This window comes from Molossus molossus, unplaced genomic scaffold (genome assembly GCF_014108415.1).
Source record: "Molossus molossus isolate mMolMol1 unplaced genomic scaffold, mMolMol1.p scaffold_m16_p_10, whole genome shotgun sequence".
Lineage (NCBI taxonomy): Eukaryota > Metazoa > Chordata > Mammalia > Chiroptera > Molossidae > Molossus > Molossus molossus.
This window is the reverse complement of record NW_023425345.1, coordinates 101142487-101161931: the sequence shown is the minus strand read 5'-3', so window position 1 is coordinate 101161931 and position 19445 is coordinate 101142487. Positions and strand designations below refer to the sequence as shown.

Sequence of the window (19445 nt, the reverse complement as noted above, 5' to 3'; positions counted from 1 at the left end):
TCTTTAATTCATGAGTTTTTAGATTAAGTGGTACTATATACCCAAGGAACTTAACTCAAGGAGCCTAACATGCCCCTGGACTTGACCTACATTATGAGATCCTGGACCCTGAGCCTAAGCCCAATGCCTTCATGAGATGAAGCTTTAGGAGGAGAGAACTTGGATGTGGAAGGATATTAATAATTTGTGGGCATGAGACACTGTAAGAAGCCTGACAAACCCAAGGCTACCATACTGTTGGGGAGCCCAAGCCACATGAAAAGTAACTGTAGTTAACAATGCAAAATGAGCTCAACTTTTGACTCATTTTATTTAGGCACCAAATACATGAGCAAAGAACTCTCTAGATAATTTCTACCCCAGACACTCAAGTGGGCCCAGCTGGGGATTGCTCTCTTCCTAACAGGGTGCAGACATTGTGGAGTGGAGGCAAGGCGGTGTCCAGATTCCTGAGCCGCAGAATCCACGAACGTAATGAAATGCTTGTTGTCTGACACTAAGTTTGGGATTGTCTGTTATATGGCAATAAAAACACTGCTGTATCCGTTTCCTGTGGCCACTATAACAAATTTGGTTGCTTTAAAGAAGGGAAATTTATTCTCTCACAGTTCTGGGGACCAGAGTCCGAAATTTGGGTCACTGGGCTAAAATCAAGGTGTGGGCAGAGCTACAATCTAGACTGTAGGGAAATATCTGTTAATTGCTTCTTCCAGCTTTTGGTCGCGGCTGACATTCCTTGGCTTGTGGCTGCAGTACTCCACTCTCCAAGGCCAACACCAGACTGCTCACTGCTCCTTCTTCATATTGTGTGTGCACATGCGTGTGTGAAATCCTCTGCCTCTCCCTTACAGCGACACTGGTGATGGCATGTAGGGCCATGAATAACCCACAATAATGTCCCCATCTCAAGATTCCTAGCTTCATCATATCTGCATAGACTGTTTGGGATGGAGGCTTTTGGTGTTTTGTTTTGGTGCTGGTGTTGGTTTGTCTTGTTTGTTTGTTTCTATGCTCCATAGAAAGTAACATTCACAGGTTCCAGGAATTAAGACATAGATATCGTTTAAATGGCCGTCTCTCGGCCTATCACAACTAGATAGTTACAAAAGATCATACTGTATAGATTCTTCTGTATCCCACCTTTTTTGATGTATGAACCAAAAGGAATACGTATTCCCCCAGATCATCAAATACTCTGAAGCGGCAGCTTTAAAGATTATATAATATTCTACGGAATGGGTATACCATAATTTAGCTTTCCCAAATCTTAATGTTAGGCACTATTTCCAACTCCCTACTTTTGATCATTTTCTTAGATTAGTTCTAGATGTGGAGTCACTGAACTCAATAAGTGCATTTTAAGACTTATAAAATATATTTCCAAATTGCCATCTGAAAATATATGAACGTACAATCTTATCATCAGTCTAGGGAGTGCTTGTTTCTTGGTACCCTCTCTAGCACTGAATATTAGATTTTAAAAGTTTTGTATTATTTCATGATATTTCCTTAGGAATCTGTTTTTCTCATCATTTCTCGTTGACTTCTCTATGTGTTAGGATAACAACCCTCTGTCATTTTTGGAGCAAATACATTTTTGCTTTTCGATTTTGAAAATGTTTTTGATAGCTATCTATTGTTTTCTTTATAATGTGTTACTTTGCCTCTATACTTTGAAAGTCTGCCACGCTCAGAGATCAGTGGTGGTGAAAGCAGCAAGGTGTTGGATGTCAGAAAGGCCTGGATTAGCATCTATCTCACAGAGATAGATGTTGGTTGTTACAAAGATTAAATGAAAATCTATTAGTAATAGATTCGAGCAAATCACAGAAAATGCAAATGTCCAATAAACATGAAAATGTGTTCAACCTGCTGAATAATAATGGCCTGTAAAATTAAATTAATTATCATTTTATGCCCATCAAACTAAAAGAAGACCTACAGGGCAAAGAGGCTGTGAAGACAGGGGAGCTCACTCTGGGCACCCGTGATGGTATTGTGAATTACTACACCATTCGGGAAAGTAACCACTGTATTTATTAAAGTGAAACATGAGCATCTTCTTTGACGTAGCATTCCCAGTTCGAGTGATCTATCCTTTAAAAGTGCAGAGATATGGGAGGGGCCCCAGCGGCCACCCTCGCTGGGCACCAGCCTTGCCTGGCAGCCCTCAGAGTCAGTTATGGAAACAAGGGGCTATAAACCCACCAGAGAGAACCACATGATCAGTGTGGCCACCAGCTGAGCCTACAGCTGCCTCCTGCCTCCCTTAGTCCCACCCAAGAATTTCTGGGCCTTCCTTCCTCATGACTAGAGTGAGAGTCTCTCCTTGCTGCGCTGATGAAGTAAATGGCCATGTTGAGGAGCCCGTGGGTTAGGGACTGTTGCGGGCCTCTAGGACGCCAGGGCAGCCTACGGCCAACAGGCAGCACAGAGCAGGACCCTTGGCCACAAGGAAGTTACCGCCACGAACTTGAAGGAGCCTGGAAGTGGCTGTTTCCTCTGTTAGGCCCTCAGATGGACTGGGCCCTGGGTGACACCTGGACTGCAGCCTGTGAGACCCCACAGAGGACACAGCCAGGCTGTGCTCAGACTCCTGACCCACACAAACCATGAGATAACAAACGTAGGTTGTTTTAAGCTGCTAAATTTGTAGTAATTTGTTATGTAATAATAGAAAAGGAGCCCTGGCCGGTTTGGCTCAGCAGTTGGAGCGTCAGCCCGCGGACCAGAGAGTCCTGGGTTCGGTTCCCACTAGGGGCACGTACCAAAAAAAGAAAAGGAATTGATCAGTTCACAACCCACTAGATGCATTTCATGACCCTTTCATGAGTTGCAACCTGCAAGCTGAAGAACACAGACCTGCTCAAAGGAAAGCCACCAATACTTTTGGAATCCGCAGGACTGGGACTTTGTGACAACAACAATTCTGTCAAGTACACTTGCTACAGGAAATTGAATGTGTGTGCCAAAAGAAGAGAACAAAACAAAAATCGCATATAAGTATTCAAAACTATGATTCTATTCTTTCCTGAAATAAAAGAAATCAAATCTATAGATTTTTAAATACTATTACATGGGGAAAATGATATAAAAATTTTATCTTGGAGCCATACTTGGTAAAGTAATTAGACTTCAAAAATAAAGGAACATGGGTCATTCCCCGGCATCCCCACCAAAACAAAAACAAAAATAATAATAAAGAAATAAAAATCAATGAACAATAATTTGGGCATCAACATAAAAAAGATCAACCACCTTAAAAGGGGTACAATAATAAGACTTGACTGAACTTCTAACCCACCATGGCAGAGCCTGCCAGATGTTCAGGACAATCTAATGTTCTCTTCTGCCCGGGCACACAGAATTCCTGCATTCCCTAATACACCGGGTATATAGGTGGGTCACTGTCTAGATCTGGATGACGATAAGTTGGTGGGGGTGATGTGTGCCCGTTGGGGCCTCGAAGCAGCTTTGCCCCCTCCTTGTGCTCCCTCTGCCAGCCGGGTATCAGTAAAAACCAGTCCCTAAGGACTGCTGACTCGAGCTATGAGAGAAGCCTAAGTCACAGAATCACCACCTAGAAGAGCGCTTCCCTGTCGGCCAGAACCATCTTCATAGTATTTTGTGAGAAGAAATCAATGTTTATCCTATATGAATGAACCATAATCTTTGGGGGTCTATTTTCATAGGTGTGAGCATTTGTGCAACTAGTACAACTAGAAGGGAGTGAAGCTGTGCTTTTTGAAGAACTCGGGGAAGAAAGCATAACCCAAGAATTTTACAGATGATACAGGCTATGTATCCAGGGTACCATGGGAATGTACAATGGTACCACTGCTACGAAAAATAGTCTGGTGGTTCCTTAAGACATTAAACACAGAATACTGGTGATCTAACAGATTTATTCTGGAGACTGTGTATATATAGCCAAAAGAATTAAAGCAGGCTCCTGAGGAGACCTGTACACCTGTGTTCACAGCAGCATTATTCACTATAGCCTAAAGCTGGAAGCAGCCCAAGTGCCCTTCAGTGGATGAATGGGTAAACAAAACATGGCACAGGCATACAATGGGATGCTTACTGAGCCTTAAAAGGGGAGAAGTTCTGATATGCCTCAACATGGATGAAACTTGAGGACACTATGCTAAAAGAAATGTCAGACACAAAAGACAAATACTATATGATTTCACCTGAATGAGGTATCTAAAGTAGTCACATTTATAGAGACAGAAAGTAAAATGGTGGTTGCCAGTACTTGGGAGGAGGGAGAATGGGGATTGTTGTTTAGTGGTTACAGATCTTCAGTTCTGCAAGAGGAAATATTTTCTGGAGATTGATGGCACAACAATGTGAATGTTCTTAACAGTACTGAATTGTGCACTTAATAGTTAAGATGCTAAATTTATGTTATGTGTATTTTACCATAATTGAAAATAATCTGTAAAAACTCAAAAAATACAAAGATACAAAAAGACATGTAAAGAGATATACATTTGTACCTTTTATAATAGTAAGCCACTGACAACTTGAATATCCATCAGGAAAGTAGTTAAAGAAACGCCTCTCCCCACTAGAATGTAAGCTCCCCAAGGACGCGTGTCTGTGCTCTTAATACTGTTTTCCCAGAACCCAAACACAATAAACATTCAAAGAAATTGTTGAATAAATGAATGAGTAAAATTCTAGTATATCCAAATTTATAAGATATGGTGGTCATTAAAAAGAATTGGTTGAATTTATATATAATGACCTGGGGAAATGCCCACGATGTATTACTAAGTAATAAAATCAAGTCACAAAGTAAAGTATGACTTAATTTATTTGATGCTTTTGTTTAAAGGAGAGATCAAAGAAGAACAAGGTGATATGTAATATATGTTTGTGTAAGCAGAAAAAAATCTTGGAAATTCAGAAGGCTGGGGTTGACAAAATGAAAGAGAAATTATTAACTGATTTTCACTTCTCCGAATTGTTTAAATTCGTTGCAAGGGATTGTAATTTCTTAATACAATGACCTTGTATTCATAAAAACTTAAACCCAATCAAACTGCGCTACCGGAAAAACAGCAGGCTGGAAAAAAGTGTTCTTGACACTGTTGAGTATTCTTTTCACAGTATTGGTTCGTTGCCTTATTTTATTAACTGTTTGTTGAACACCTGACTCCGTTACAGTAACTTTTGCTCCCGGCACCATACCACCTCCCTCTCCTTAGTCTGCTCAGCGCGCTCCCTTACTGTGGGTCCCTCTCCGGTCACCCCGCGGACTCCTGCCGGCTTAGCTCCAGCAGAGCCAGAGCCAGCGGGCGGGCGTGCTTCGCGCGGCAGCCACTGTGTGCACGCTCGACCTTTGCCACTCGCCACGCTCAGTGACCTGGGGGAGATTTCGCAAAAAACAGGCCAAAGGGCCCTTATTTCAGGAATGCACCTCAAAATACAAGTCCCATCTCCAGAGGAAGGGGGCCTGGCTTGGAGGAGGAGGGCCCTGGAGCGGAAGATTACGCGGGGGAGAGTACGTGCACAGCGCCTCCACCACTATTAATATTAACTTTTATTAAGACTTGGCCTTTCTGCCCCCGGGCTTCCCGAAGCAGGAAGTCCAGGGCAGTGGTGCAGGAAAGAAATTGGCAGGCCTGGAAGACCCGGAGTAAATCATTTAGCCGTGAGCCGAGATGAAGAAGGATTCCGCCCCCCTTCCCCACACGCCGAAAAGCGGGCGCAGGTCGGGGACCAGCCCTCGAACCGCCGCTGATCATTCCAACTGGAAAGTACCTGGAGGCTGGTCCTCGAGGGGCAGACCACGTTGACGTTCCTTTGCCGAAATGAACGTGAGAGCGACGGAATCCGCGGGTCCGACCCGGCTCTAGTGAAGGTGGCTTCCACCCCCGACCCCCGGCCCCGATCGCGGGCCGCCCCTTTTGGCGGCTGCAAGAAGGAGCTGGCGGCGACAGTGCGACAGCGCAGCCGGGAAGGGGGACAGCTGGAGGTTCGTTCGCACCGGCGGTATCGGGCGATGCCTCCTGCGCCGCTCCGCGCTCGGGCGCTCGGCCGGGGGCTGGAGCAGCAGCCGCAGGGCGGGGAGGGCGGTGGAGATCTCCCTGGGGAGGTGCCCGCAGCCGGCTGCCCCTGCTCAGCCCTTGGGCTCCGGGACCCGAGAGCGTCGCGGATGGGGAACAGCCTTGCCTGGCGGGGCCGCGGCCGCTCCGCCCTCTCCGCTGGAGCAGCAGCGCCGCCTGCCGGGCACTTCGAGCGGGCTGTACCGCGGCGCAGACCCAGACAGGCGGTCACTGGTAATGTCGCTGTGAGCCGGGCTCCTGTCCGCCTCCAATCTAGTCCCTCCGGCCTGGGCGCAGCTCCCGGCGCTCTGCCCCATGGGTGGAAGCCCCGCAGAGCGCTCCTCGCCCGGCCCGCCGGGGCCTGCGGCCTGGGTTCTGCTCACCTTCCTCCCCTCCCACAACGGGGCGCGCCCTTTATTTATTTATCTTTTAATATGTTTTATTAATTTATTAGAGAGAGAGGAAGGGAGAGATACAGAAACATTGGTGAGAGAAACATCGATCGGCACGCCCCCATTGGGGATCGAGCCAGCAACCGAGCATGATGCTCAATCCACTGAGCCGCGTCGGTGGGGCGGGGAGCGCCCTTTAAAATCCTAGGACGTTTACCTGCAATGACAAAAGCAACTGCTGAACCCCAGCTGTTCCGAAGAAGAAAAAGAAAGTGCCTGGAATCCCGAGGTGCGACCTCAGGTAGCGCTGGCGATGCGGGGCGCGCGGGGGGTGGGGGGGCTCCGGGGCCGAGGCTCCTCGCCTGCCCTGGCCCGACGCGCCCACACCCGGGAGACCGCTGCAAGGCCCGGACCCCCCAGGCGCTGGCCGAGTCGGAGCGCGGGCGGGCCTGCTGCCACTGACCGGTGAGAGCCCGGCCTTTTCGGCCGCTAGGTGTCAGAGCGGAAAAGACCGGACACCTGCGGTCCGACGCCCACTGGAAGCTGGAGGCGTCAGGTAGTGCTTGGGCGGCGGCTCTAGTGGCTTTGGAGGGAGCCAGGAGCCTGAAGCCATGTGACTTGTCCATCCAGTTCGCAGGGGAAGGAGGGGAGCCGCTGCCACTTGACCTCTGTCTTCCCTAATGTCTGGACTGGGCGCAGATGTCTTGAGGCTTCTCCCATGCCTGTATTAGACAACTGGCCTCTTTGGGCATGAGCAAAGTTTCCTTTCATTTTTTCTGTCTGAAACATTCAAAGATTCAAATCCAGACAGTAGTGTCTCTGAGATAGAGATGGGAGGTGGGAATAAATGAAAAGTTTCCTCTGAGGAAACACCTTGCTGCTTGTCTGCTTTAGATTTGCAAACGCAGCTTAGTCAATGCTACCAAGCCCACCTGAAAATGTACTCGCTGAACAGCTGCAGACAGCACTGTCATTTGGTCATTTAGTTCATTTGGTCATTTGGCCTTTTAGCTCTTAGTTCTGGCCAAGTATCCACCCCAAGAGGAGCAACCCTAACACTGGATGTACATTTCAAAACTCTAAGGGAAGAAATGTTGATTGTGGGCTTAAGTTCATGAACAAGAACTGGACCTAGTGTATATAACAATATATCACTAACAGAAATCTAAAAGTATAAAGATGGCTACGCCTGGCTGGTGTGGCTCAGTGGTTGATGCATGCACCAAGAGGTCACCGGTTAGATTTCTGTCAGGGAACATACCCAGGTTGTAGGCCCAGTCCCCACTGGGGGGCATGCAGGAGGTGGCCAATCAGTGTTTTCTCTCATCAATGTTTCTCTCTCTCTCTCTCTCTCTCTCTCTCTCTCTCTCTCTCTCTCGTCAGTAAAGGGGAAAATTTTTTTTAAATAAATAAAAGTATAAAGATGGCTATATGAAATTCATAGGTATGGTGAAAATTATAACAGGAGCAAATAAAAATAGAGAAATTTGGATTTCTGAAGTTTACATGATTTTCAATAAAGTGGTTTGAGAGGAAATTATTTTTTGTATATGTGTGGATTCCAGGTGAGCAGTCTTTCTTTTGTTCTGCCTGCACTCTTCTTGTACATCACTATTTATTAGACATTGGTCTCTGTTTCTTTGCTTACTTATTTCTTTTTGGCAATACACATACACCCTTATTATGTTTGTTTTTAGCAATGCACATACACTCTACCATAATTCTACCTAGAAAATGGGAGGAGGGGCTACAAATAGAATCTAGTTATGTTGAGGGGTTTTGTCTTTTTTGTTGTTGTTTTTAATACATTAGGTACACAAAGTTAAAGAACAATATACTGTGTCTTTCATGAACAAGAGACAGAGCCTGCCCAGGTCATTTATAACAACTTCTAATCTGTGATTTAGGTACTTAATCTCTGTTGCTGATTCTACTAATCAACAATAAGTCAAAATTATTTAAGTGCCACACAACAAGCCATTGTATATTTGCACTTTAGCTCTTACATTGTTTTTCACTGTTTGCTGAGGTTGGAGAGGAATTTATCAACTACCGCTTGTATAAAACCTATTATTGTCATACTGCAAATACCAACTTCTGTGATAGCAGACTGTCAATCCTAGAAGCTCTGAGATAACACATGAATGATTAGAAAAGAATTTCTTTCCTATAAATTAAAGCACAAGGATTAAAAATGCGTGAATGCCTGGGTTCTTAGTTCTCAATAAAATATTGGCCATATAAACCCAATACGTGACCTGAATATTATTATTATTATTATTATTATTATTGATACGTGCCCCTAGCGAGAAATGAACCCAGGACTCTCTGGTCCACAGGCCTGCAGGCCGACACTCCAACCACTGAGCCAAACCGGTCAGAGCCCTGAATATTATTTTTAAGTAAATTTGAGTGTGTGAAGAAACAGTTTGTTTATCATTTGATCTCAGGGAACTCTTCTTCATAGATCAAAACTGTTTGTTTTCTGGTTTGTGGATTTAGATCTCTAGCACAGAATATCCAGGATCCTGCAGAAAAAAGAACAAACTGGCCATTTAACTTTGGGGCTCTGGCAAGTTAGTTGATATTATCTATTTTCCAATTTGGAAAAGCTATTATTAAAACAAATGCAATGTTTTGGTACTAGAAACATAGGACCAAAAGGTCACCTACACAATTACCCCCACCTTTTCTACACTGATTGGTCAAGGTAAATGTTGGTATAACCTCTGTAACTGACAGAGTCTACTTTCCTTGTTTGGAATTTGAGAGTTTTTTCCCCCAAGATCTAATTTCACAACCTTCAAAAAAGTAATGATATAGGTATATATTTTCTCTGATTCATAGCTAAGTAAATTTAGTAATGTTTTGGCCCAGTATCATTCAGTTCATCCCACAGTTATCAATAAAACCTGCTAGGATGGAAATTGTTTCAAAATAAAGAAATGTTTTAAAGTGTGCTGATAGATTATTAATAGGTTCCCATTTACATCTTCAACTAATCTGTCTCCTAAATACAATTGTAAGTGGGGACATATCTTCTGGTAGATGAAAGGGCAGGTAAACTATGCAGATCAGTAACTCATCTTCAAATCTGAAATGTTAGTTCATTGCCACTTGAAATTTTATGCAGACTCTGAGACTGTGGGAATAAGAGACAACAGACTTGAGGCTATTTTGAAGTAAGCAAATGTAAATACACTAGAAACAATCTGGAAAAGGGTTTGTCTATCATGATTGGAGGCATTATCCTTGTTCAAAGTTTCTTTGTAAGTACCCTTCCTTGAGCACTTTGCAGATCAGATGATTCATGATTAAAAAAAAAAAAAAAGCTGCAGCTCCTGTAATTATCAGGATCTAATCATAAGTGTATGCTTACATGACTTCATTTGTCCCCATATACCAGATGCAGAAGTGGGGGCTCAGAGCTTGTGATCTCCCCAAGGTCATTAAACTGGTCAACAGCAGCTTGTCTCTAAAACCATGTGAAAACAGTGCCCCTAAAAACTATATAATCTCTTCTTAAGATTCTGCAGCTGAGATTTCCTTCATTTCAACTTTCTTTTATTTTTTAAAAACATTTTTCCTTTACTGATTTTAAAGCGAGAGGAAAGGAGAGAGACGGAAACATCCATGAAAGAGAACGTAGACTGGCCACCTCCTACATGCCCCCCCCACACACACACACTGGGGATGGGGCCCACAACCTGGGCCTGTGCCCTGACCATAATCTAACAGGTGACCTCTTGGTGCATATGCCTATGCTCAACCACTGAGCCACACCTGCCGGGCCAGCCTTCTTTTATTTTTTTCCTGAGTGTCAGCAAGAATATTGCTGTTTATATATTCAGATTTCTATTAAGATTGGTTTTCTCGACTAGTGTAGGTGACTTACTACATATCAGAATGAAGTGAAATGCATTGAAACTTTTACTGCTTTCATCAGCAGTACATCTTGTTAACTTTATTGGATGAGTATGTTAAAGCCATGAATTGTTCACAGGAAAAAAAAAAAAAAAAGACTCAGCCTGATCTCTCTCCTTATATATACCATTTGTTTGTTTGGTGTGTTTTGTTTTGACATTAAGTTCCACAATGCTGATACTTCCCTCTTCCCCCTTGTTTATCCTAACTTCTCAGTCTTTCCATATATTAGTATCATACCCAAAGTACCTAATTCTTTAAGGAAACATCTTGGGCAAAAAGATCCTTTTAGAATGATGGGTATCTCCCCTCCACCAAATGTTTTTTTCTTAAACATCGAACAGATCCAAAAATCCCCTGCGCCTGCCTTAGTTGGACTTCACTTTCAACAGGCCGGTGGCCATAGTAGGAAAATCTTGCTGGGCCGCAGTTTGGAAGCAGCAGGAGTGGGAGAAACGCTGGACCTTTCGGGGTCGGCTCCGGAGGCCGGGAGGTGCGCGGGCCGCGGCCCCAGCTCTTCCCAGAGCGCGCGCGCCCCCTAGCGGCCCGAGCCAGGAACGGGGTGCCTGAGGACCGAGTGATTCCAGGGTCCCCCATGCCCGCCCAGCTCCAGGGGCGCCCGCACCCAGAAGTCATCCTGCCAAATATAAGCCCAGGCACCGACCTTGTTGAGCCTCCCCAAGCTGCTCTGCCCACTCGCGCCACGTCCCAGTGTTCCGGGCTTGCTCCAGGGGAGTTATCTTGGCGTCAGAGCGCGGTGGCCCCACTTGGCCGGCGCGGGCCCGCATTGCTCGCCTTTCCCCGGGAGACTGGCGGGCGGCTGGTGGCCCGAGCCAGGCGGTGGCATTTGGGAGCAGCTGAGCGCCCCCCTGGCCCGGAAGCGCCAGGCGCGGGCGGACCGGCGGCGGCGGCGGAGCCGGGCCGGCCGGGAAGGGGAAGAGCTTGTAATCGCTTGCCGCGGGACAATGCCGACTTTTGAACCTCTAACCACTATGCAAACAACCCTTGGGCTCTCGCTGCGCTGCAAACAGGGTTTATTGACAGGCGTTTCACAGCAACGCATAGCAACCGCGGTGGCGGCGAGGGGGCGGGCGCAGGGGCGCGCCCCGCGCTGGCTCCGGACTCCCCTCCCGGCGCCCAGTCACCCCGGTGCCCGGGACCCTCTGCTCAGCGGACCCCAGTCCAGCTTCCCCCGGGGGCGGGGTGGCCGGGCACTGTCCCCCCAACTGGAGGCCCAGCCACCGGAGCCCTTTTCCCAACTCCGGAGCGGAATGCCCCACCGGAAAGACCACGGAATTGGGGAGATGCTGCAGGGGGAGGGCCTGTCTCGAAGCTCCGCTCGTCCTGCCCGGCCCTCCGGACACCTCGTCCCTTGCGGAGGTGCCAAGTAGGGCTCGAAGGACTCGAGGGAAGACCGAAACGGAGGGCGAAGCCCTGCCCAGAGTGCCCCGCTCAGAGCTTCCAGGGCCAAAACCCTCAAGGACAGCACGCCGGTCCCCAGCGAACCAGCCGGATTACAAGCAACCATCACTGAAAGATATTCTTATTCTGGTTCTTGAATTCTTGTTTATGGGGCCAGGTGGGACGAGGGCGTGGGTTACGGAAACTGTGGCACAAGGCAAGGAGTGGAGGCGAAAGGGTTCACGTCAGTGCCCGGGGGTTCACAAACTACATTCATGAAAATATTCCTTGGGAAAACAGAAAACAAAATATTTTTACTTAATGTTCATATTTAACTAGCTGGGCTGTGGGGCATTCCTAGGAAGAAAGGAATTACTCGTGAAGGGAACGTTTGCAATTACTTTGGTGTAAATATGACACAATGTTATGAGGGACTCTGTCCCCCAACCCCCAAAACTCACTGCAGCTGGGAATCTGTGGCCCATTCAGATGTGCATTTTGCCCAAAGGCACCCCCAGGAGTTCCACACATTTCACAATCAAGGCTGGGCTCAAGCTTGGGGGCAGGGAAGGTCTCAGAACCTGCTCTCTCTGGCTTCTGATGCTCTGGGGTAAAATGAGGTTGTCCAGATAACCTTCCCCACCCTCTCCCTGATTCTGATCATTCTCCTTGGCTAGTAGAGAAGCTTTTCCTTTCTTCAAAAAAGATAATTCTGGACAAAATCTGAAGACAATAAGTACAGAATCTGAAATCTGGAAAGCTCATTTATTCTTCTTCTTCTTCTTCTTCTTCTTCTTCTTCTTCTTCTTCTTCTTCGAAAAAAGTCAACTGTGTTCAAATACCCCCACTTCCCTTCACCATATCACTTCTCTCCCCATGGATCCAGAAGGCTTTTTAAAGACTGGCTTGGATGTTACACAGACCAACAACCCAAACAGCAGCAACAACAACTCCCCTTCTTCATCAGCCCCAAGATTGTGAAAATGACAGGAAGTCCAAGTCGGCTCTGGCATTTATAGCACTGACATACATTCAGCCCAGAGAAGCTCTGGTGACAGGCATTCTAAACAAGGCCCAGTCCTGGGCCCCCTTGTCAGGCCTGGAGTCCAAAACCACCCCCTCACACCGTCCACCACACAGACACCAGCCAAGCCTTTCCTGGTCTGGGGAGGAAAGAGAAGAAAGACAAAGACCTGGGGGTTCTGCAGTCTTTGGTCAGTTCAGGTTTCTATCTTAGCGGCCTCTGCCTCCTGCAGTTTAAATCGTGCCTGTCCTCCAGGCTGGAGGGGCCAGCTGGTCCTCGAGTGGCAGTGAGTAGGCAGTAGCCGTCTTGGCTCCAAGCACTGGCATTCCTCTGAGTCCCTCTCTCCCCTCAGCTCCCCAGAGACGCATCCTGCAGATTTTGGAGGTAGAGAGCTCAGGAAGAGGGGGCTGAAAGCCTGTCTGTTTAGCCAGTCCAGACACTCCTTCTGCCAGTACTACATGAAGTCCCAGTGGTTGTCCCTTTCCGGCTCCTCCTTTCCTCGCTGGCAGAAAGAGTCAGACCAAAAAAAGTCAAAATCTGGGACAATGTCTTCCTGAGGCCTTCAACCCCACTTGTCTTTACTCCTGGCCCCCATTTTTCCTCTGAGAGCTGGATAAGTTGGTGTACATTTGTGGGTGGGAGGGGAGGGGTCTCGCCTGAAGATTCAAGCAGAGTCCATGCTCCTCATGGCTCAGCCTAGAATTGCTCTGCTGCTGCAGACCACTGTAGGTCACTGGGTGACAGTAGGGTTCAACACCCCCCCAGTTGGCCCCAGAACCCCAGGGACGGAGCCTGGCACAGAGCCTTGCAGGGAAGCCACAGGACTCAGGGGCTCCGGGACGCTTCTCAGAGGGCCTGGCTGTGGCTGGGGAGGCTGAGCTGCAGGCGCCGGAGGCTGCTGCTGCTGCTGCAATTTCTTCTTGTTGATTTTCCTTTCCTTTGCTCTGCGGTTCTGAAACCAGATTTTAACCTGAAATGGACAGGTGGAGAAAAGAGAAGCTGGTGAATAAGAGGATGTGGGTGGGGGTAGAACCAGTATCAGCAGTGGCATCAGTATCTCCCTCTCCAACAAAGAAGTGCCCTCTCTTAAAGAAGGAGCCCCAAACCTCTCTCAGCCTTTCTTGGGATATCAGGATATCTCCATAACAGCCCATCACTGGAGCCCCTCCCAAGCCCAATTCAGCATCCTGAGAGAAGAACCTCCCACCTTTTCCCCAGATGTCTTTCCAAAGAACCCTTTACCTACAACTTTAATGGAAAAGTTCAGAGTCTCAGAACCAAGGGAAACAGAAACCGCAGTCCCTTTCTGTACCAAGCAAGAGGAAGCCAGGGCTGGACAGACCACAGATGACAACCTTCGGCCTCTCAAAGCTAAACTAAAAAGTAATATTGCTCACTTTAGGGTGGAGAATGAGATTTAATGTGGGCTTCCTGGCTGTGAATGTGGCCTGTTTTTTCTAGACCATGCAGAGAGATTGTGAGCCAAGCCTCACCCCTCTAGTTTTTATGGGCAGGGATTCGGTTCTATTAATTTTTTCCAGGTACAGTGCTGGGCTCAAAGAGAATAAGTACTTAAGTCTTTATTGATCCAAATAGAAGTCTGGGTTAAACTAATACTGTTTTCTTTTCTTACATCTCCCGAATCCCCCAAAGTAAAAAAATAAATATTCAATATCATCAGAAAAGACAACTACAGCCGATGTGGCTCAGTGGTTGAGCATCGACCCATGAACCAAGAGGTCGCTGGTTCCGTTCCTGGTCGGGGCACATGCCCAGGTTGTGGGCCGGATCCCCAATGAGGGGTGTGCAGGAGGTGGCCAATCGAAGTTCTTTCTTATATCGATGTTTCTGTCTCTTTCTCCCTCTCCCTCTCTCTCTCAAATCAATAAAGAAAAAATATTTTTTAAAAAGGAGACAACTACAAGTGGAGGGAGAATTTATTTTTTAGAGCATTCAAAAGGAAAATACTCTCCATCCTGCTGCTTTAATCTGCCCACAGAATTTGGTGTATCCGCAGCCTAGCTTCTAACTCCCCCCACAGGAACGCCCCCTGCCCCCAGGCAGTGACCAGGTGGGGAGAGAAAAGGGCAGTTCCCACCTGCCTCTCCGACAGCCCCAGGGTGGCGGCCAGCTCGGCTTTCCTCCGGATGGTGATGTAGCGACTGTAGTGAAACTCCTTCTCCAGTTCCAGCCGCTGATGGTCGGTGTACACGACCCGGTATTTGTCTTTCGTCCTGGTTTTCACTGGAGGAAGGAGAAGTTAGAGCGGAGAACTATAAGGCAGCCCATCAGTCACGGGTAATGACAAACCTCCTTAACCCAAGGGCCATTTCTCTTCCTCACCGCCCTGGGGGGCCCGCGGGGTTTGCTGGTTCCCGCCAGTCTGACAAGACCCCCCCACCTCAGAGCCCTGGGGGGAGAGTGTGGGCCTCTTCGGGACAACTAAATTAACCTTGGGGTTAAGTGTTTTTTAAAAATTAAGAAAAACGAAAGCCTCTACACACAGGAGAGAGCAGAACCCAACCACCATTTCGGCGACCCAAACATGGTACCGGAGCCAGGTAGGCCCAAAAGGAAAGAGAAGAGGTCAAAGTATCCAGAGTTCCGGGAATACGGTATCCAGATTCTCAGGACTACCAGAGATGAAAGCCCACCTAAAAACAGCTGGGATCCTGAGTATGTACTGGTGCTGGTGGAGGGGTAGAGGCAACTTTCTGTTTGCTTTTTAGACGTAGAAAGGGGGTGCAGGAGCTGACAGGTTTCCTCAAGTCACCAGCACCACCCCCAGCACCCGAGGCCCCTCTGCAGTAACTCTGAGCTGGGGCCTGGCAAGCAGAAAGCCCCGCCAGCTGGGGACACTGCATATACCTGGTGGAACCTGGTCTGGCATTTCCCACTCTCTTTTTTAATTCCCCATTTATTTCTGCCGCAAACGCTGCAGAGCTATCCTGACCAGGGATCTATACTGACTGGATTGAGTCAACATATTAAACCTCGGATTGATTGTTTTACGGAAGGGCCTTGACAAATGGTGCCGCCGCAGCTGGAGCACACCCGAGCCTGGCGTCTCCGTCGCGTCTGCCCTGGGTCAGCCCTCGGCAGGGCCATGGCCGGGCCGGGTTCTTCTGGCAGCAGAACTGGTTCAGTCGCCCAGTGCCCAGTCCGACAGAAAGATCTAAAGGATCTGGGAGCTACTCGGAGGTGTTTAATGCCCCGCAGGCCGACTTTGTTCAGGTAAAACCCTTTGCAAACCACAACAAAAGCGCCCTGGGAAGATACAGGCTGGATCAGAGGGCGCTCCCCCAAGCCGCTGAAAGGGGAACACAGTCTCAAACAATGCCGGACAAGGCGATCTTATCAAAGAAAAGCCCTTTCAATGCCTTAATAACAACCGCATTCTGTTTGAATTACCACTACTGAGCAAATGGCGGCCGGGGCTTTCATCCCCCTCCCCGCCAGGCGCATTAACATAAACACAGCCCGGCAGGCGCATTTGAATGGGCACTGCGGCCCCGACCCCGCGCCACCGAAGAAAGTGAAGGGAACTAACACGTTCCGAGGGTCTTCCAAGAGGTGGGCGCGTTCCCACGCGCTACCGCCTCACAGGTTACGACTCGAGGCTGCCAGTGGTAGTCGCCCCTTTTCACATATAAGGAAACTGAGAATCAGACTAGGTTAGACAGCTAGTAGAGGCGCGGCTGTCACTGAGGTCTGGTTGGAGCCACAAAACACACCTCCAGGGCTGGGAAGCGAGGCGCAAAGGAGTACTCCGAGCCCATCCCTAGTAGAGACACTTGCCTTGGGGTGCTCGGGTGCGGCTCTTGTCCGGGTGCTAAATGCCCAGGACAGGCTGGGTAAAAGCGGTGACCAGGCCCCGCGGTGGCCCCGCGCCCAAGGGCCTTGGAGGCGCCCCGCACCCCCTGGGAACCAAGGAGGGGACTGGAAGAGGGGAGAGATGAGAGGGACTTGCCAGAATTCATTATTGACTGCGAAAGTCACCACCCTCTTTCCGGGCCCTAAAAGAGACAATGGCAAGGCTGGGGAGGTGTATATCAAAGCGGGCCGGGCCGAGTACCACCCCCTCGCCCCTTGACAGATGACGCTCCGCAGAGGAGCCGGGCTCCGGCCCGCGGGCCGTGGCCTCCCCACATTAACATCACAAGGGCTCCCGGCGCCGACGGCGGCCTTGCCACCTTGGCGCGGGACTTCACAGCAGCCTCTCATCTGCTGACCCCGCGGCCTGGGCTTCTGCGTCTCCCCTCCCTCTCCCTCCTCTCTGCGCTCACCCGGGACGCGCCGCAGGTCTCCCTTAAGCCACCGGGTCCCTGCCTGTTGCGCCCCTGGCAGGCTCTGTAAAGAAAGTCTTCTTTGGGCGCACGCACTGTTCCAACCAGGGCGCCCCCTCTAGGGGTAGGGGCCAAGCGGAGGTTGCGCGGCTGGCCCTGTGGCCTGATCCCTAGGCGGCCGCATTTCCCATCCGAACGATCCCGGCATGTGCCCAGTGACTCAGAAACCGATGCCCAGAGACAGCCCCCAACGGTTGCTCTGATTTATACTGCTGTAATTGGCTATAAACCTCTGCGAAGTGGCCATAACCTACATGTGGTCTTGCTGAGCCAGAAAGGAGGGAAGAGAAAAAAAGCGGAAGTGCAAATGGCTGGGAAGACCTCATGGAGTAAAAAGGGGACGTAAACAGGACTTTCCCCAACACACCTATTCATATTTCCTTCCCACCTGACACACATCTTCACACTAGAAGGGACAGACCCGGAACCAATGAGCCCCACAGTCCGGCAAACCTAAGATTTTTGCAGGAACAGCTCCTGAGCAACCGTCTTGATTGTTCGCGTGCGCGCGCGCGCGCGTACACTCACACTCTCACACACATCTAGACCCTTGATTAGGAACAAACGATCTCTGGAGAAGCGGCTGAATCCGCACCAAGGTGTCTCCTCCCTCCTGAAGCTCCTTGCCCCACCAGCTTCAGATTAAAATAACTCCTTTGCAGATCAAAAGTTCAAAGACCGCGGCGCGCCCCCTTCACCTTAGCTCCTGGAGCCAACACCTCATTTCCAGACAGCACCTCTGCCCGGTCTCCCGATTTGCTGTAGCTCCGATCCCTTGAATTGGCCCGAATGGCTAGACCTGGACCCACGCGCCGCCCTCCTGGCCCCCCAGGCCACCTCTCTTCCTGAGTAGTCAGATGCGGAAGGAGGGCGTGGAGAGAGAGAGTCGAGAGCCCGGCCGGCGAGTTCGAGGCTCCCTCTTCCTGGAGGCTGGAAGCTGCGCACCGAGTACGAGCGGAGGCAGCAAGTGGGGAGAACGCGATCCACTCGGTACATCAATATCTCTCCTCTGCCCTAAACTGAGCCAGGGGTGTGAAACCAAAATGTTCACCTGATCCCCTCCAGCCAAGGAGCTGGAGCTAGAAAAACCTCGAGGACCCAAGCTTTCTAACGTTGTCTCCCCGACCCTTCTTCCTGGCGCGGAGCCCCCTACAACCCTGGCCACCCGGGTGCGCACGGGGCACGCGGTCCGCCCAGCAGCCGGCGCCGGGTCCGCGCCTCCCAGGACGCCCTCCCGCGGGGTGCGCCGTGGCTTACCTTGGCTGCCGAGGGACGGCTGCGCCGGCTTCCGCATCCACTCGCACAGGTTCCGCCGCTGGCCGCCGGGGGACAGCTGCTCAGCGGCGGCGGTGGCGGCGGGCCCGGGCGGGCCGGGGTTGAGAGTCTGCAGCAATCCCGAGGCACAGGAAGGCGCGGCGGACGGGTGGTGCGGGTGGTGGTGCGGGTGGTGGTGCGGGTGGTAGTCGGCGGAGCTGCTGTAGCCCATGGCGGCGGCCGGTGAGCCCCCGTTGAGGCCGTGAGCCACGGCGTTGGCTGAGACCGCGGCGCCCCCCGGCGCATAACCGTTCCAGTCCTCCCGGAGCGGGGCGCCGTAGGCTGCGGGCCAGGACGGCCCCGGGGACTGCGCACTGTCCAAGTTCGCGGCCGCCGCAGCCGCGGCCGCCACATGATAGCCGCCGTAGTCCGGGTACTGCGGAGGACTGACGAAGTTCTGCGGGGCCAGGTTGAGGCCGCCAGAGTGGCGCACAGAGCTGGGGTACATGCTCACGTCCTTGTCCAAGAGGTAGCTCACGTACATGGTGGCGAGGGCCCGACAGCCAACCTCACCATGCTGCCTGGGGACGGACGCTGGGGGCTGCCGCGGGGAGCGAAAGGGAAAGGGTGAGGGACGCGAGGAGCCGCGGGTAGCTGCTCCCCAGCCCGCGGTGCTCCGCTGGCTCCTCGCGGCGCTTCTGCTTCTAAGGCGGTCCCTCCCACTGGTCTGTCTCCACCCTCCCTCCCTCCCTTTCTTCCTTCTTTCCTCCCACCTCCTTCCCACTAGGCTGCAGAGGCGGGGAAGACCCGCCACAGGCTGGTGCGCGGAGCCCGGGCCGACTGCCTTACGTGATTAACGAGTGTTTACAGGACTCTATTAGTAATGACACAGACACCAATGGCAGTAGACGTCGAGGCGCGGCGCGCACCCCGCGCACAACCCCCCAAAATATGATTTGCATTTTAAAAGATAAGGCGGGTGGGGGGGCGCTCTCGAGAAGGCGGCGACCCGATCACAGCTAAATATTCAAACCTTTATTGTTAAGAG

General features: G+C 50.2%; 1 protein-coding gene across 2 annotated transcripts; it reads right to left on the bottom strand.

Annotated features, from left to right (window-relative positions):
* Positions 1-12575: 12575 nt before the first annotated feature.
* Positions 12576-19305, bottom strand: CDX2 (caudal type homeobox 2). 2 transcript variants are annotated; one of them, XM_036252861.1, is made up of 3 exons: positions 18401-19305; positions 14896-15041; positions 12576-13767 (listed from the first exon to the last, which is right to left on the bottom strand). In XM_036252861.1, exons 1-3 carry the CDS (start codon positions 18939-18941, stop codon positions 13528-13530), a joined length of 927 nt encoding a protein of 308 aa, XP_036108754.1. In that variant the 5' UTR covers positions 18942-19305; the 3' UTR covers positions 12576-13527. The 2 variants fall into 2 exon arrangements, with proteins under 2 accessions (XP_036108754.1, XP_036108755.1); XM_036252862.1 differs by having other exon boundaries at positions 13644-13767; positions 14900-15041; positions 18401-18941.
* Positions 19306-19445: the final 140 nt, after the last annotated feature.

Bases quoted from the DNA above. Each gene is read 5' to 3' on its own strand.
- CDX2 (XM_036252861.1), bottom strand. From the start codon at position 18,941: ATGTACGTGAGCTACCTCTTGGACAAGGACGTGAGCATGTACCCCAGC. The intron at 15,042-18,400 runs GTAAGCCACGGC...TCCTTCCTCCAG, and splicing joins GCCGTCCCTCGGCAGCCAAG to TGAAAACCAGGACGAAAGAC. The intron at 13,768-14,895 runs GTGGGAACTGCC...TGTCCATTTCAG, and splicing joins TGGGGCTGTCGGAGAGGCAG to GTTAAAATCTGGTTTCAGAA.